The sequence below is a fragment of the Vicugna pacos genome, chromosome 23, assembly GCF_048564905.1.
Source record: "Vicugna pacos chromosome 23, VicPac4, whole genome shotgun sequence".
Classification (NCBI taxonomy): Eukaryota; Metazoa; Chordata; class Mammalia; order Artiodactyla; family Camelidae; genus Vicugna; species Vicugna pacos.
In genome coordinates this window covers 18,102,538-18,121,888 of record NC_133009.1, presented here as the reverse complement: position 1 = coordinate 18,121,888, position 19,351 = coordinate 18,102,538, and the positions used below count along the sequence as shown (strand labels likewise).

The 19,351-nt window shown below is 32.9% G+C and overlaps 1 protein-coding gene across 11 annotated transcripts in view; it reads left to right on the top strand.

Annotated features, from left to right (window-relative positions):
* CEP170 (centrosomal protein 170) overlaps nt 1-19,149 on the top strand; it is a 98,498-nt gene extending 79,349 nt beyond the window's left edge. For 7 of the 11 annotated variants that reach the window (XM_072948565.1, XM_072948564.1, XM_072948573.1 and 4 more), the window contains 6 exons: nt 6,473-6,650; nt 8,621-8,791; nt 11,808-11,896; nt 16,279-16,372; nt 17,117-17,168; nt 18,757-19,149. In XM_072948565.1, coding sequence (XP_072804666.1) covers nt 6,473-6,650; nt 8,621-8,791; nt 11,808-11,896; nt 16,279-16,372; nt 17,117-17,168; nt 18,757-19,046 — 874 coding nt within the window. In that variant the 3' untranslated portion in view covers nt 19,047-19,149. Of the gene's footprint in view, nt 1-6,472; nt 6,651-8,620; nt 8,792-11,807; nt 11,897-14,294; nt 14,361-16,278; nt 16,373-17,116; nt 17,169-18,756 lie in introns of those variants that run through there. The other 4 variants (XM_072948570.1, XM_072948566.1, XM_072948567.1 and 1 more) reach the window with 3 other exon arrangements.
* The last annotated feature ends 202 nt before the right edge of the window (nt 19,150-19,351 follow it).

Here is a 19,351-nt window from a genome sequence, read left to right as displayed (position 1 = left end):
GCCATGTATCTCAAAGCAAAAGAAAGATTTTTTTTGTTTTTGCTTATTAAGAAATTTTTAAAAAGACAGGGGAGAATAAAAAGTATGGAAGGAAAGAAAGTTACTGTTGATATTTAATGTCCTTCTAGGACACTAAGTTTGCTTAACATGAGGAAATTTATTTTCAAGTAACTATGAACCTGAATCCAAATAGAATGTGAGAAACGTGTAATCGTATTTCTTTAAATTGGCTACCACTTTCACTTAAGAAAACTCACATGTTGAGAGCAATTATTTTTTGAAGAGTAATAGGTAAAGATACTTTTATTTGAAAAGCAGAAAGTGATTTTATTACAAAATGTTTTGTCATATTCTTTTCTGTTTAGCTTTGAGTTGTATTACATAACCAGCACTTTGTAAATCTGTCTATAGTAATCATTTACCTGTATTTCAACTTAAAGCACAGAAATAAAGTCTGTCTGAAATATCAAATGTGTAAGCAAAATATAATATATTTAGTCTTTCAGTTTGAAGAGGAAACTTTTCCAGGTACCCTTGGTACACGTCCTGTCTGTTTGTCTGTTATAGCAGAGATACAGATTTCCTTCCCCTAAGAATTTGTTAGCATATACTTTTATGACTTGTAGAGTAAACAAAGGTACAATACCACCTTTACATATTACCAAATACAGTACATTTAACCTAAAAATTATACTGAAAGATTATATAATTCTCATTTGAATCAGACGAAACTTAAAGATATTTCAGTATTTTAGATTCATTATTACACATACCATTGTAACATTAAATTTTTTAGGAGAGAGTTCCAGTTAACATTTTATTTCAAGGCTTAACAACCAGTTCGTTATAGATGTGTTACAGGAGAGGATTAAAATGATTAAGGCAATACCATATTTTATCCTAATATTGATTGAAGGTCTTATTTGCAAAGGTGGCGTCCTCTTACACCTTTACACCTCTACAGTTCTGTTTTGGATCACATTTTAGTGTGCATAAGTTCTTTATTGTGTATATGCATGTAATCCCCACCCAGTAAACAAAGACTTCATAAGCAACTCCTATGAGCAGAATGTAGTATTTAGCCTGAGTGAACTGTAAAAATGACTTAGATATGGATATCCTCAGAGAGTTCAGAGTCAAAGGAAGGAAGCAAAGGTGTGTGTAGCTGATACCAGGCAGAGTGATAGAAGAGGTTTTAAAACGAATGAAGTTTGCCCAAGTATAAGATGTGAAGGTATGTAGTTAATGGACGACCAAACTGAACTTGGTATAAAGCCAGCTAAATATGGGAAACTTTGAATACCAGCTAAGAAGTGTGCATAATATTTTATGTGTATTGAACCTTGAAGGTTTTTGAAAAGGAAAGTACCTTCAGGTCTGTATTTAAAGAAGGTAACTGTGAAAGACATTCTGTAGAATCATTTGAGAGAGAAGAGAGCTTTGAGATAAATTAGTGATCTGTTCTAAAACTTAATGTGCAAAGTGTTGGGGACCTGAGATAGGATAGTGTTAGTTAGGGTACAAACGGAGATATAAGTGTAACAGTTGACAACGTTTGATGATTGCCGGAAGGTAAAGCAGAATTTAAAAGGATTCCATAGTTGTTCAGGTGGATATTGGTAAGAGTAAGAAGATAAAAGTCGAGGAGGACAAGCTGTATTTTGGAGATGCTGACTTAAAGGTACTTATAGAACAGCCTAGCAGACAGTTGAATGATGGCTCTGCAACACAGGAAGCCGATGAGAGCTAGAATCGTTGTTTTGGAAGTCAAGCAAAGAGAAAATACTCAAAGCTGTGTTCGTAGGTGCTATTGCCAGGGAATGCTGAGTGAACTGAGCATACTACTGAACTCGGAGGGAAAACCTGAATTACAAGGATGCATGGCTGAATGGCCACAATCTTGGACTCCAGGATCAGGTCTTCTAGATTAAAACCCAACTCTACCACAAAGTCTGTGTGACCCTGGACAAGTTAAATAACTGAGCTCTAGCTATCTCATGTATAAAATGGACATAATAATAGCACCAGCTTGAGAGAATTGACAGATAGATACATGTACATAACCTCGTGCTTGACATACAGTAAATGTTACCAATAAATGTTAGATATATTTAAGGAGGGGTGCAGAGAAACCAGTGTGATGTGTGTGTATACGCAAATATGATGACATTTAGAATTTAATTGTGAACTTTCAGTTTTCTGTACATCTCATAGTTTAAACTTGTGAGACTCCAGATATAATAGGAATTTCAGAGTCAATGTTTTACTCTTGTAATTTACAAAATACTCTATAGGCTTACCCTATACAAATGGGAACCTTAAGAATCTCAACCAAGGCTTTGTTCAAATTTTCAAGCCAAACACAATGTTCTTTTGTCCTGAGAATAATAACACTGATATATAAGTGGTCTGATTTTTTTTTAATATTAACGTGATTGTTAGCTAGATGTGTCATAAAACACCCACCTAATCAGTCCTACTCGCTGATTTGATTGACCCCAAAGTAAAATCATCTTACAATTCATGTCAAGAGGAAAAAGCTTTTATTATTACTAAATCTTTTACATGTAGTATTCTTGTTAGTGAAATTCAAAGAAGAATACTGATCAAATATATTTTTTAAAATTTAAAAATAAAACTATGGTTTACATTTTTCAAGTCTAAATAATATTTGCAAAAAAATTATGAATGTGTGAAAAACCAAATTACTTATAATTTTAATACATTATTAAAAGCTTTTTTCTTTTGTTTTTTTTGGTAAGAGCCAGTTTAATTTAGTGGCCAGAATTAAGTTGTGTGGGTTTCCTTATAGTCTGTAAAGTAATGTAATGAAACATCTATGCATAGCGATCTATTTTAAAGCAAAAAAATCTTTGCAGTATAATTAAAGAATATACTCTATTTGGGGATGTTTGTGGGAGTGAACTTTGATAATACTAAAGTATTTTTTGTTTTGGAGAAAAGGCTATAGAGGTAAAATTTACTTTATCAAGAAATAAGGTACATCTATTCAGTCAGTTTTAAGACCTGCTTTATTGGTTCAAAGTAACTGAAGTCTAGGTCCAGCCTGTTTCTTTAATTCTGTTGGCTAGACTAGATCCAAATAGCAAGAGTAGGCACAAAGCATCTGCCCACAAAGCTCAAATGACAGTCGTTCTTCAGTTTCTGTAAAGTTCTTCCCCATTTCCTAGGACTTTATCATGCCTTCCTCATATTCTTTGACCCCAGGGTACCTTATACTGCCTCTTTACATGTACTTTGGCTGCCTCAAACCCTGCTCCTTGGATAAGGGCACTGCTTTCCTGCCAGGTGACTTTCAGCCTTCTTGTCTTAACTTGCAGACTTTGTGTCTGGTGGAGTGGTGGTGTTTGTTTTCTCTTTAACTTTTCGTATTCATTTAGGAAATACCGTTTGTTTACCACAACAATTTGCCAAGACCTTCAAAGTTACCTTCTTACCATTGCTTCTTTGTGACCTGCTCAGTTTACTTGATGTATATTCTTAAGCCTAGTATTTTATATCTTTTAAACTTCCAGTATGCCCAAATCCTGTTATTAATACATTTTCCCTGTATTTCACCCTTCAGTGAAAAATAACCTTTAATTGATTTAAATAAGAAAGGACATTATGAGATAGTTTACATGAGAAGGTCATAAACTTCATTATGTCCTTGTTACCCCACCTTTTTAGAAATAATGTATATGTATTTCTACAAAATTTTTAAAATTGTATTATTGGTTCTGACACTGAGGTAGACAAAACTAGCACAGGTGTTATAGAACTTAATCTGTATTTCCAATATAGGTAAAGACTGTTATCCCAACCATATTTTATAATAAAGAAAATGAAATTAACTGTGAAAACTATCCATTAGTTTTTCCATTTGGAAGGCTTGAATTTTTCTTAGTATTGCAAAGGAAGCAGATGGAAGCAAAACTCCAAATAAAAGATTTGTTTCATTTTAGAATATCCTCCTTCAGCAGATTGGATAAAGGTGGAGACTGAGACTAAGAACAGGGGTTGTAAGCTTGGAGATCAAAGAAAAAGCACAGAATACAAGAGATGTAAAGAAATACATTATTATGAAATATTCCAATAAGTGTAATCTAGAAATATTACAGAATTAATCTGTAAGCTTAGCTTTAAGAACCATATGAATAGACCCATACTCTCTATTGAGTCATAAATCTGTTATTTCTACTTGAAGATATTCATAACGTTGGGTTTTTTCTTGATAGTTTTATGTGTCTTTTAGAATTCCTAATACTGGTTTTAGTAGGTGCTAAGATTTTTGAGCAATGCAGATTTAAATTAATGATCTATATTATTGAGTCAACTTCAAGATAGGAATAACCATGCAATGAAACAGCTAGTGTTTATACAACATACTTAGCAAATTAAAAGCAGGGTTTTTGGATCCCTACTGACTGAATATACGTGGTATATACATTGAGTTCATTTTAATACAATTTTTACTACATAACGTGTTGAGATTGCTATTGTTCGTGTCTTTTTAATTAATTCATACTGCTTTCTACAAACATCAGAAGCTTCGATGTACAAACGTCTGCGTGAAAAACTTTGATAAGAAAATAGATTGTTGGATAAGTAAATGCTTTTCTGTTTTTTATCTCCTCAAACTTGGTTATTCTGTTTCTCATCCTAGCTTAGTTACTACTTCAGGAAGTTGCAGGAGTTGAATATTTTATCTAAAGAAACAGTTTAAACTTCTTCTCAAAAGAATTACGTTAACAGTTAACAAGTTTTTAGAAATTATATGTGGAATGATGTGAAATGTAGCATGACACGTAGAAAGATCTGGTTACGCCACTTACTGTTTGTGACCTTAACCAAAAAATGGTTGCATAACCTCTCCTGCGGCTGATTCTGCTCATCTATTAAAAAAAAAGATGATTAGTATCTCTCTTACAAGGTGGTTGTGAGAATTAGAGTTGATGAATATAAAACTTCTTTATAATGATTTCCACTGTAATGTAATGGTAAATATTGATTTGATTATATTAGAATAGAATTCTAAGCCTCTGAGGCCAGGGACTCTGCTTATTCACCATTGCAGCCCTTAGCGCCTGGCACAATACCCAGATTGGTAAATATTTAGCGATAAATAAAAAGAAATTGACTACTGATTGCTTCTGTTGGGTCATAAGCTTAACTTCTCTTTTTAAATGTGTAGTTAAGTTTTTATGCAATTACTGCATTCCTTGAAAGTCTTTCAAGGTCACATTTTGCATAAGTTAAAAAACGTTACTTTGTGCTTTGGATTTTAAGGTTCTGAAGCTTATACAGATACTTCTATGAATATGCTGTCATTCCAAAACCTTCCCTGTGGAAGCAGCCAAATCGAGATCATGTGCAGTGCATGCAAAACTTAGAAAACTATGAATTGTCACTGATAACAGTTACTTAGTTATTCAGTTCATGTGGCTGAAAATACAAATTCAGTTCATGTGGCTTTATGGTAATGCACTCTAAACCTGGGATCTGGCCCTGTCTTAGCTATTTTTAAGATGTGTGGTCATGAGCAAGCCAGTCACTTTCTCTGAAATTGTATCTTTGTTCATGTTCAGTTAGATAAGTTTTACCTCACAAGTGCTACCTCTACCCTGTGACCCTCAGAGGACACATTGTGTATTATGAGTGTGGTGTGTAGCGGGAAGTGAGTGCCATGCTGTGTCGGAGTTCCTCACCTCTGGTACCATACACACCTTGGGCCGTCTGGGGAAGATTAGGGAGCTCTTCTCAGAAGAACGTTTCTAAATGCATAAACGTGAAATGCTTTGAATGACAAAGAAATACAATTAAATTGAAATACGGTTATCAAAGTAGTTTTAAATATACTAATACATGGATTTTTTGTTAACATACTAAATGGAATGTTACTGCCATGGATTTAATGACTGCAGTAATCTTGAAGTAGTGATGACTAAATGTTTTGAGGTACCTCTAGCAACTATAATGTGATTTCTTTTGCTGACAAAAATCACCAGTACGCTAATACCACTGTTGTTTGTTGATTGTATTCATAATTGGAAGAAAAGCTGAGTTTCAGTTAGAGCTTAGTGAAAATAAAGTTATAATTGCTTTTCTCATTCAAGTTCACAGACTCCTTGAATTCTGTTCATCTCCCCCAAATTTAAGAACTCTTATAGTATATTAATACTAGTCATTAACAGTGTATTTTTAAAAGACATATCACTACTTCAAGGTGGTTTAACATATATTTTTCAAAATGGCAACTTGCAGATTATGTGGAGTTTAGTTTTATTAACTTTTAGAATTAAAGTTTTAAGACTTTGAGTATCAGAATAGTTAATAGCATTTCCAAATATCTTAAGTTTGGGGTACAAATCTTTAACTAGATAGACAACTTATGTAACTAATTCTATCAAAATGATTGTTTAAAGAGCTGTTATTTGAAAGGATTAAACTTCTTTTCTAAAATTATTGCCAGGATCAGCCAAGATCTTGCTCTCATTGCTCGGGAAATCAACGATGTAGCAGGAGAGATAGATTCAGTGACTTCATCAGGCACTGCCCCTAGTACCACAGTAAGCACTGCTGCCACCACCCCTGGCTCTGCCATAGACACTAGAGAAGAGGTAGGAGATCTTCATGGAGAAATGCATAAGGTTCTTTCTTTTCTTTATTTCTTTTGCTTTTAGCTTTTTGCTTAGTTTATTTTAGTTACGTCCACCCTTCCTGTTTGCATGAAGCTCTGCGTTTTCCAACTTTGCTTTAACAAACTTCTTTTATGTTTTTATAACAAAACCATAAAGGCTGACATTTGATCTACTATTAACATGAAGCTTATAAAATTATTTAAAATAAGCCCTTTGTAAAATGTAAAGATAAATGGTATCTGAAAAGCAAACCAAAATTTGATAAATGATTGCATAAAGTCTCTGTAAAATTTGCCTATGAAAATATCCTAGGTAAAAAGGTATTTTTCATTGCTTCTTAACTAGGAATTACCTCTAGTAGCTAACAAAGAGAAAAATTCAAGTTTTTACTACTTAAATTAATTCTGTTGATGAATATACACATACATATACATGTACACAAAGATACTTCGAAAAGTTGAAATATACATATACACATATATTCAAATGTATGTATTCAGTTTTGGAACATTCTTGTGAACTCTGTAATGTCAGCATATATAGACTGTTGCCGTTCCAAACTCAGGGCCTCCTTCTCTCCAACTCCAGGGGGCACCATGTGCATAACATTGCTCCAGAAGTTATCTTTAACATATAATATAAAAATAATAGTACTCTGGCCATGTTGGCTCTCTTGATTTGGTGCAGAGATACAAACAAAAGACTGGCATTTTGAAAGAATATACTTTTATTAGGACAAAGCCATACTGATTTGTTTCATTATCATCTGGCTGTTTTATCCTACAATGTCAGAATAGAGTAGTTGACTATGGCTGCAAAGCCTAAAATATTTATGATCTAGCCCTTTACAGAAAAAAAATTTGCCAGCCTCTAATATTGATAATTCATTTTACTTCCTTAAATTTATAAAATAATGTTCTCAATAGTAGTCACAAATGGCTAGCCTTTTTGACAAATTTAATTCTGGTAAACTGTGCTAATATTTTCTTCAGTTGCTTTTTGTCACATTTATAATCTTGTTCTTTAATGGTCATTTTTTTTTTCCGCCTTCATGTGTTGTCTAATTTTGTAAATGATGTTTCATCAATCTGTGTAGAGTTTTGTTACCACATTGATCAATTGTACATGTATATACAAATCATTCTTATTGGTGAAAAACAAAAAGATCTTCTTGGTGGCAAGACATACACAATTCTTCTGGTACATTTTAAATAATGAAGATATTATTTTCTCAGCTGTCTAACTAAATTTTACCTAACATGATTCACTCTGACCCAGTAAAATTTTTCAAACATTTCATTGAGTAGATTTTCATTTTTCCTTTTGGTTTTATTTCCGATTATTGTACTAGAGTTTATTCCCTCTTCAGTAAACCTGAGTTACTTTGTATTGTATGTATAGGATTTGCACTGTAGATGGCAGTATATCATTTTTACTGAAATATGTCATTTCTGCAGCATTGCTAAAAGTTTATCTAAGACCAAAATACTTATTTTGTAAATTAAATTTTTTTGTAAACTTAATTATTATTTGCAATTTATATATCTGTGAAGAAATTTGGCACCTGGATTTGGGGAGGCAAAAAGGAAAAAACAAGATAGGAAACTAAAAGAAAAACATTATTTTACCCTGGTAAGGCAATGTGAATAAAATAAACTCCTTGTCCATCTACGTGCCTCAGCTTTTTCTATTTATCATCTGTTTTCCTTTTGGGGGAAATCTTATCCATAGAAGAAACAAATTTAACATAATTCTATATTTTGGATTTTGAAAATAAAATCTATGTAGATGAACATCTTTTATGAAACAGACACCTTTGAAGTGGTTATAAAAAGAAAGAGTAATTGGTTTATTGAAGATATAACATGCTTCTGTTACTACTTGAAAGTGGAATAACTTCTGTCTAATCATAAAAATTATAATGCCAATATCTGTGCTTTTCCAAATTGTTCTCATAAGATTTGCTTTTGTCCTGTTAGTTAGTTGATCGAGTTTTTGATGAAAGCCTCAACTTCAGAAAGATCCCTCCATTAGTTCATTCTAAAACGCCAGAAGGAAACAACTGTCGGTCTAATGATCCAAGACCTCAACCAACAGAGCCTCCTGATCACTTGACAATTACAAGGCGGAGAACCTGGAGCAGGGATGAAGTGAGTAAACCGTAAACTTTAACAGACGGCAGGGGAAGCTTTGGCGGGAAAAGGAGGAGAACTGTTCAATATATAGGGCTGGGGAAAAGATCTTTGTCTTTATGAGTAGAATGGAGTTTCTTGCTGACATCACATCAAATACAAATGAATTTAGTTCCTAAAGGGCGAAAGCAAAACTTTTAATTTTTTTAGTAAAATATATGTATCTTTCAACATTGTAGTGGAGAATGATTTCTTAAAAGACAAAAAGTTATGACTTTTAAATAAAAGATTGATAAATTTCATTATATTAAAGGACTTATGTGAAACACACAGGCAACAAAGGATTAGTATACAGAATATATCAGAACTTCTACAGTCAATTTAAAAAGACAAAAACAGCCCAATAGAAAAATTTGCAAAAAACATGTACAGCATTTCACCAGAAATATCTGACATGCAAAATATGAAGAAATGTTCAACCTCACGAGTGTTCAGAGAAATACATTTCAAGACTGCAGTTTTTTTTTAATAGTCATTAAATTGGCAACAAATTAAAAAGTCTTAAAATCCTAGATGTTGGAGAAATTGTGGGTACAGAAGCTTTCTTATTGTTGCTGGTTGAGGTTAAATTGGTGCAGTCACTTTGGCAAACAGTTTGACATTGCTTCCTAAAGTTGAGCATAAACATAGTCCATTATCTGACAGTTTTGCTGCTAGTATATATACCCTTTTCCATTGACAACAGAAGTCACCCAAAAAGGGCATCTGTGAACAGTAACCAAACTTGGAAACAGTGTGGATGAATTTTAGCAATAGAACATTGGGTAAGAAAAGTCATTCTCAAAATGTGATTTGTCATAAATTTTAACATATATATTATATATATATATGCATACACTTAGGATAGAAGTAGATCTAACAAGTTCTATAAAAAGGAAAGCAAGGGAATGATGAATGGGATTCAGGGTATTGTTTACCTTGGGTGGAGGAGGGTAGGGAGATGGGATGGAAGAAACCATATGACTAGAGGAGTCAGCTGTTTTTTCATAACCACAAAAATCTCAGTGGCTTAGAGTAGTATGCATTTATGTATCACACACCTGTGGGTTGACTCAGCTCGACAATTAAAAATGGTCGGTTGGGTCCAGGTTTGCTCCGTGTATCTCCCATGTTACTAAGACCACATTTGTGGATCTCTGGATTTAAGTAACAGGAGCTAAAAGTTAGTATGTAAGAGTATGTGTGTTTGCAGTAGTACTGAGTAGAAAAAGTCTGCCTACGGGAGAAGCATGTAACTAGTTCCAGAGCCGTGATTGCACTGTGCTAGATGACTTTAAAACACACTTTCTCTGTCCTGTGCTGATAGTTGATAATTTGCTCTTGGTTTCAGGAAAAGGACCCTTTCTCTAATCTTATTTATACTTACTCTGTCCTGAGGTCTAGGAAAGTAAATTCCTCTAAATGCAATAAAACCATATAGAAGTTTATAATTTTATATAATTGTTTAACTTTTTTTTTTTTTTACAGGGGGGAGGTAATTAGGTCTATTTATTTAGTTAGTTTTTCAATGGAGATACTGAGGATTGAACCCAGGACCTTGTGCATGCTAAGCATGTGCTCTACCACTTGAGCTATACCCTCTGCCTATAATTTTAAAGAGAATGAAAACATTTAGATTGACAGTTATTTCAAGGTTGTTATGAGAAAAAGTTTTAATACATTGTGTTACTATTATGCGAAAAAGTTTTAATACATTGTGTTACTGAACTCTACTTTTTGTGGTAGAAGTGAGGGCTGGCCTTTTCTGTGTTACAGTCTACCCTGGACTACCCTGCCCTTTCTCATTCCTTCCATTATTAGTTTGTGTCTTCTACTCCTATTTGGCTTGATTCCTCAAGGCTCACAAAATACCATTATGCTTATTTAGGCTTTCATTGTCTTTATGTTGCTTTTCACATACCTAGTCTCCTTTTATCCCCTACTAAATTCAAATTCTTGTCATACTCAAGTTTTAGTTTTCCATAATACCATCCTTAATTAATCCCTTTCATTAGAATTTGTACAGCATTGAATCACAAAATTCAGCACTTATTTACATTGTTTTTTATAAAAATATCTAGCAGTATTTCCTATGTGTTACGATTTATATTCCCTACTGGTTTTTAAAGAGCCTTAACCTCCAAGGCCAAATCTTATTTTCTGGACTTTCTTACAGAGTCTGGATGCAGTTCTGACAACATAAGGAGCTGATTTGGGAATCCACATTTAGCTCCAAGTTCAGTTCTTTATCTAGCAGCCCACAATAGCTGTCTGTGCCTTTCATGCTTTAGCCCTTGGCACGCTACAACATGCAGGCCAAATTCAGCATGCCACCTGTTTTGTAAATAAAGTTTTATTACGACACAGGCATTCCCCTTGTTTGCATATTATCTGCAGCTGCTTTTGCTGTAATGAGAGAGTTGAGTGGTTGTGACAGACCATATGGCCCCAAATCTTCACTCTCTGGCCCTTTACAGAAGTTTGCTAACCCCTGGTTTCGCTCATAAATTCAGCTGGGTTGGTACCAACCTCTATCATAAAAACTGTTATTTTGATTAAATTTTTAAAAATTATCTCTTCCACTGTGCGGAACAAGGATTGTAATCTTCTTGATCTCTGTGTTCATATTATTTGGTGAAAGAACAGATACTAAATTTAGTATTCTAGAGTACTTCTATTTTCCCTTTTATGATAATTTGAACTGGAAGCTTAAGGAACAGGATCATTATAGTAATTGAAGAGTAGATAATATGGATTATTTTTTGAAAGTGATCTGATCAAATACTGTGGACACTTTTCAAGTTACTTAATAAAAAATGCCTTTTAATATTTCTCTTAATTTAATTACAGATGATTTATATTCTTCATTGGTCTTTTATTAAAATTAGAATAAACACTAGATGCCTCTATATAGTGAGTTGTGACTAGTGTTCTTGGTTGTCATCCAGTATATTCGTAATATTTTAATGTCTACTCTTTTCTTGGCATGTTTCAGGTCATGGGAGATAATCTGCTGCTGTCATCTGTCTTTCAGTTCTCTAGGAAGATAAGACAGTCCATAGATAAAACAGCTGGAAAGATCAGGTACTGTTTTACTCAAACATCCTTGCTTCTATTGTCAGCGGTTCCATATTTTGCAAGCCTGCTACGACAGTTGCTAGGAACTAGTGAAGTCAATGGTACTGACTCTTACTGCTGCCACTAGCATGTTCTTCCCTTTTTAGATATTACAGCCATAAACTAGACAGCATGAAGGGGACAAAAAGAGAACAGATAACCCAGATAATCAAGCCCTTTATAATTGAGATCCAACAACTTTAGTCACTTAGATTAATTTTAGTAATAATCAGAAGAATTTATTCTTTTCACTTTGTTGACAGTTCTTCTTGCTCTGCAGAAACTTTCTAGTTTGATGTAGTCTCACTTTTTTATTTTTTATTGTATTGCTTGTGCTTTAGGTATCATCTCCAAAAACTCCATATCCAAGACCCATGTCAAGGAGCTTTATTCCTGTTTTTTCTTCTAGGAGTTTCGTGGCTTCTTATATTTAAGTAAGGAGTTGTCACATTTAAGTCTTTAATCCATTTTGAGTTAATTTTTGTGAGTGGTAGAACATGAAGATCCAGTTTCATTCTTTTACATGTGATTATCCAGTTATCCCAGCACCATATTGAAAAAACTGTCTTTTGTCCATTGAGTGTTCTTGGCTCCCTTATCAAATGTTAGTTGACCTTCTTACATGCTTGGATTTATTTCTGGGCTCTTGATTCTGTTCCATTGGTTTATTTGTCTGTTTTTATGCCAGTACCACACTGTTTTGATGACTATAACTTTATAATATAGTTTGAAATCAGGAAGGGAGTTTTTTCCTTAGGATTTCTTTGTCTATTTGATGTCCTTTGTGGTTTCTTTTAAATTTGGGGAGTGGGTTTGTTTGTTTGTTTGTTTGTTTTTAACTTCTGTTAAAAAATAATCATTGGATCTTGATAGGGATTGCATTGATCTATATATGGTTTTGGTAGTATTGACATTTTAACAATATTAATTCTACCAATCTGTGAACATAGGATACCTTTCCATTTATTTCTTCAATTTCTTTCATCAATATCTGTAGTTTTCAGAGTAGAGGTCTTTCACCTCCTTATTAGTTAAATTTATTCCTAAATATTTTATTGTTTTTGATGCTATTATAGATAGGATCAATTTCTTTCTTTTTCAGGAAATTTGTTGTTATTATATAGAAATGCTACTGATTTTTATATGTTAATTTCATATTCTTCAGCTTTATTGAATTCATTGATTAACTAACAATTTTTTGGTTAACTGTTTAGGATTTTTTACACATAAAATCATGTGCCTGCAATTGGAAACTTCTTCTTTTCCAATTATGATACCTTTTCTTTCTTCTTCTTGCCTGATTGTTCTGTCTAGAGCTTCTAGTACTACTTTAAATAGGAGTAGGGAGAGTAGGCATCCTTGTTTAGTTTCTGAGGAAAAGCATTCAACCTTTCACCATTGATGTTAGCGGCGGCTTTGTTATGTACTTCATTATGTTGAGATATGTTCCTTCTATGCCTAATTCATTAAGAATTTTTATCCTGAGTGGGTGTTGAATTTTGTCAAATGCTTTATCTGCATCTATTGAGATGATCGTTTGATTCTTTTCTTTCATTCTGCTAACATAATGTATCACATTGATTGATTTTGCATGTGTTGAACCATTCTTATACTCCAGTGATAAATCTACTTGCTCTGGTGAATGATTTTTTAATGTGCTGCTGAATTTGGTTTGCTTATACTTTATTGATAGTTTTACATCTGCATTCATCAGGGATATTACCCTGTAGTTTTCTTTTCCAGTAATGTTCTTTTCTGGTTTTGGTATCAGAATAATGATGGCCTTATAAAATGAATTGGGGAATGTTCTCTCCTCTTTAACTTTTGGGAAGCATTTTTTCTTTAAATGTTTGGTAAAATTCAAACAAGCCATCTGTCTTGGGCTTGTCTTCATCAGGAGAGTTTTGATTACTGATTCAACCTCCTTAGTAGTAATTGGTCTATTTAGATTTTCCGTTTCTTCTTGATTCAGTCCTGGTAGGTTATATGTTTCTAAGAATTTGTTCCATTTCCTCTAGATTGTCCAGTTTGTTGGCATATAATTTATTGTCCATACTGATATTCTTTTGGAAACATAAAGATACCATTAAGTGAAATGACCAAGGTGCAAGAGAGTAAATATACTATTAGTTCATTTGTATAAAAATTTTGAGAAATGAACCTAGGGGGAAGAAATATATGTTTATATACATACATAATAGACATTATACATATATAATATGTATTTTTTCTGAAATATTTATATATTTTTTAACATCGTCTCAATTACTTTGGTTGAAAATGTGAATTTATAAAGTGAAAAATAGGTCAACACAGTGCATATTACATTATTTTAACATAATGAGAATTTAAATTAATATTTTAGAAGGCAGTAAAGTGAAGAGGGAGTCTGGTACATTTTAAAGGAATATCAAAATGTGGGCTCAAGGTAACTTTATATAAAAATACTTGAAAAATTTGTTGATGCTATAGCTTAATTTATTTCTCAGTCCTATAATTAAAATTTTTAATTACAATGAAACTATGTCTGAATATGTTTTGTGAATTATAATATTCCATGCAAGTATAATTTTATATTGCTTATATGTTCAAATAATACCTTTCATCATTGTTTGATGAGTACCAATAGTCATGGTAAAAACACATTAACATCATTCTTATTGAATTATAAGTCTAACTAATTTAAAAGAAATAATTTGGATAATTTTTTTCAAAAACTTTTTCAAAAGTTCCTTTTTTAAAATACTATGTTTAAGGGTGTTCTTAAAAAACAGCCATTTTAACATGTTTTAAGCAGGTTGCTTTACCTTCCAGTAAATTTAGAAGGTGATCTATGTAACTAAATTTTACATGGCATTAGTCAAAAACTAGATGAAAGGGATGGTGAGAAATGACACTGGAGAGATGGATCAGTTTAGGCAGATCTTGTTAAGGAGTTTGGACTTCATCATGAAAAACCCTGGAAAGTTAATACATCAGATATTGGTCTTTTAAATATATATATATATATAAAATAAGAGATTTAATATTTTATTACCATTTCTCCAGTTGATTATCTTGCCTTTCTCTTAGGGTATACACATGCCACTTAGGAAAACATAAAATTAAGGGGAAAAAAACCCAAGTTGGCTGATAGTAGCACTTGGCCTGGCATTTAATTTTAAAATTTTATCAATTTCATTAGCTTTTTTTTTTTTTTTAATATGGGTCCTCTTGATACACCAATAATAGTATCTATAAAAATACCATGTAGGTCTCCTCCTGTGGTCATACGGCCTACTGAAATACAAGTCTTTCTTCCCTAGTAACTGCATCCTCATCCACTCAGTCATTTATTCCTTCAGTAGATTTTCATAGAGTACTTGCCTCGACCATTCTCTCTTACTATTGACTATTCCTTACTACAGGGTATCCTTCTCAGTCTGCACTGAGAAATGCAAATAAAGATGTAGTTTAGTTTAAACTTAAATACTGATCAGCTTCTAACAGTAATAATTTACCTACTTGTACAATGTTGATTTTTATATAAGGCAATTAAACTAGATTTCCAGGCCCAATGAAGAAATTTTAAAAGAAATCAAAAAGATACCTAGTATTTACAGCTCTCAAACTGCTGAGTCATTTCTCCTGAGTCATGCAAGAAGGATATCACGTTTGAAAGACAAGTCAAAAATTTGTGGTACTTTATTTTACAAGTTAAGATACTTGAATTTAATTTCTAATGTAAGGATAATTATCTTCATTAGCAATTGTTTTTGTCAAAAGGATAGAGTCTTAACTCCCAACAGGTTAGTATGTACAAATATACTAAGATAAATTAGGATTTTTAAACAAAAGCAGCTTAAGTACTCCAATTTTAAACCTTTGAAATAATGTGCATGCTTTGCTGAATAAATAAGATGCCTCTTCCTGTATAATGAGGTGTTAACAGATACAATTCAACCAATTTTCACCTTAATTTCATTTTATATTACACTGCATATGTTCTATATGAACAAAGTTGTGTTGTCATTATTAATAGTGGTTATATGGCTAATTATAGATATTAGATGAAATATTGGAGTTATATCATCAACATTTGTTTTATATTTGGTTTTCAATAAAGAATAAAATAAATACTGAAGGTTTTATATTTGTATTCATAACCAGTCAGTTACTTTTTTAATACAAATCTCTCACATAAATGAGTTTATTGGTAAGATTGGCTCAGTATTTAATTCACAGTTCATATAATATTTAGTGGTTTTTTTATTCTTGTGTAGCTTTGAAAAGATATGCTTTTTTGTATTATAAAAATGTGATAGATTATTAAAATATGAGAAGTGAAATGTTTATTTCTTCATTTATAGAATATTATTTAAAGACAAAGATCGAAATTGGGATGAAATAGAAAGCAAGTTAAGAGCTGAAAGTGAAGTCCCTATTGTGAAAACCTCAAGCATGGTATGGTAGTTTTTCCTGAATATGAAAACATTTTAAAAGTAGGGTTTTATTTTAAGGGAAATGATACACTTATTTTTTTTTAACGGTTGGTTTACGTTTATAAAAGAAGATATAAATGCACAAATTTGGGAAGTCTTATGCCTTCAGCCATCTCTCACAGGGGTTTAAATTGTTGATTGCTTCAAAGTTGCAGAGGGTATGGGGGAACCTTTTATGTTTCTTACTGTTCTACACTTTTGTTCTTGTAATAATTATACGTTATAAATGAGCAATTTTGAAACAAGAGGCAAACTCAAATATAAGTTAAAATGAGTCATTTCCATTAACTTAATAGATTGCTTGTCTCCTCCTCAAGAATTTGTAGATTTTTATTGTTCAGGGAGTCACCCTAAAACTAAGGTTATAACTTAAACGTTTTCCAGCCTAAATCCATAAGCACTTTTATAGTTGTTCCAAGGTTGACCAGTACAGGTTTTTCAAAGTCTTTGTTCAAACAGTAGTATTATCTTGCACTTTTTATCTTCTGTTCTTATCTCATTGAAAAAAATAATTATTTCAACATTAAAGATTTTAAAATCTGGATCTTGTTTCCTGGATATCATAATTTTATATTCTATTACTACACATTTAGTGCTATGTACATAATATTAAGTATTTCAAATAAGATGAGTTTGAGGTTCATGACTTATCAAATAAAAACGTTTTAATTAAAGTAAGCTAATTTTGTCACTGCTTTCCCTACAGGAAATTTCTTCTATCTTACAGGAGCTTAAAAGAGTTGAAAAGCAGTTACAAGGTAAATTTACTACTGAATTAAGTATCAAAAGCTAACAACGTAGGACAAGTACGTTCTGAGTGTTATTTCTAAAATATTATTATTAGAACACTATTTGATTAAGTGTAATGATGTTTGGATAAAGATATAGAGTTCTGCTTATTCAAATTACTCATAAAAAGGAAGTTTTAAAACCCAGTATAGATAATTAAAAATAGAATAAAGTTAAATCCTGGGCATACAGGCTAGATGTTATAACTCACAGCTTTATATATAGTACCTGTTATTTACATATATAAATACTAGTATATGAAAAGTATACAAAATAATATATTAAAATGTACATATGTACCTGAAAATGCTCATTGACAGTTAACATTATTTACTTGATAATTCTTAAATTATATTTGTGTTATAAACCAAATGAACTTATCTTCTACTATAAACAATAGTTGTTTGAATGAACCACAAGAAATGAGTGCATGTTGGACATAGGGACCAGAGAGAGGGGACAGAAGAAAAAGAGTCAGTTTACCTCCTGAGCTTGAACAAGGACCTTGTTTTTGGTGTGTGTCAGAGCTTTAATTATACATTAACGTCTTTGTGTCTTGACCTAGAAGTCCCCAGTGGTACAACAGGCAGATTCCAGAGTCAGTTGCTAATTCTACTCAGTCCGTATTGATTGAATTATCATAGTCATGATATGTTGGTCCTAGCAAAGTGATTCTTAACCTTTTCTCAGCGTCAGCACACCTGAGGGTTACAGTATACCCCTATGAGTAAAAGTGTCTTGTTTACATGATTGTTAGCTGGTAAGATGGGGATATGCTTTTAAAAAGACCTCTTATATGATTTCTGTATCTGTGGTGCTTCTTCCTCCCAACTCCCCACTCTACCCGATGCCAAGTTGAATATCTGTGTCTTAAGATTCTCCTTTGTCCATTCAAGGATCTTCTGGATTGAAAGCTGCTTTTTATCTGGCCCTTCCCGTGGAAGTAGCAGGGTCTGTTTGGCTGGGGCTGCCGTGGGCTATTAATATCTAGGCTCCGAGGGGATCTTTATGGCCCAGTGGGTGCTTACACACTTGCACATGACAAATACCCTCGCACTGTCACCAGGATGAATGACAGCATGCTGTGGTAGCATTCAAGGTGTGCTGATATTTAGCCTCCTTAACCTTCAGGTTACTCTGAACCCTATCTTAGCAACTAATCCCTAATTATCTAAGTGATAAATAAGACTAGGAGTGTTCCTTTAATTCATAACCATCCTCTCCTAATGATGAAAGCAGATTTTAAAAAGATTTTCCCTAAATTCCGTATCTCCAAATCCCAGTCTTCCTATTGGTTCTGAAATGCCCGTGTAATTGGCCTACTCAAGGGACCAGAGAAAGCATTCATGTCTTTATAATCTGCAATACAGATCAGCCCCAGAATTACTGAAAGTGGGGTTTAAAATACAGAACTGAAAGGGTTAGCCAAATTTAAGTTCATGTAAATAAGCATCAGTAGTTGAAATATTATCCAACTCATAAGCAGTGTTCATCTTCACATTTAACTGCATCAACAATTAAGTCTTTCTCTCTACCATTTCTTTTTCTTTCTTTTAGCGATCAATGCAATGATTGACCCGGATGGAACTTTGGAGGCTCTGAACAACATGGGATTTCCCAGTGCTATCTTGCCCTCTCCACCAAAACAGAAGTCCAGTCCTGTGAATAACCACAGCAGCCCGGGTCAGACACCGACACTTTGCCAACAAGAAGCTAGGGCTCTTCATCCTGCTGCTACCTCAGTCTCAGCTGAATTTGAGAATGCCGAATCTGAGGCTGATTTCAGTATACATTTCAATAGGTTCAACCCTGATGGGGAAGAGGAAGATGTTACAGTACATGAATGACTTTCTCTTGCTTGTTAAAGATAATTACCTGTGGAATGACTAGGAATATTGGAAGCAGCATAGTGTTGCAGTATACAAAATAAGACAGCTTGATCAACTACAATCTTGTTATCTCTGTCTTCTTAATTTTATTTATTTATTTTCTACCTATAATGTGGTGTCATAATAATCCTTTGAGAACATTTAGATTACCATTTGATGCACATATAGGACAAAGCAGATTGTGACAGTTTCACATTTTGTGGTTTTATGATTTTCAAATTGAATTAGATAATTGTATCCTTTCCCTTCATAGATCTTTGTTT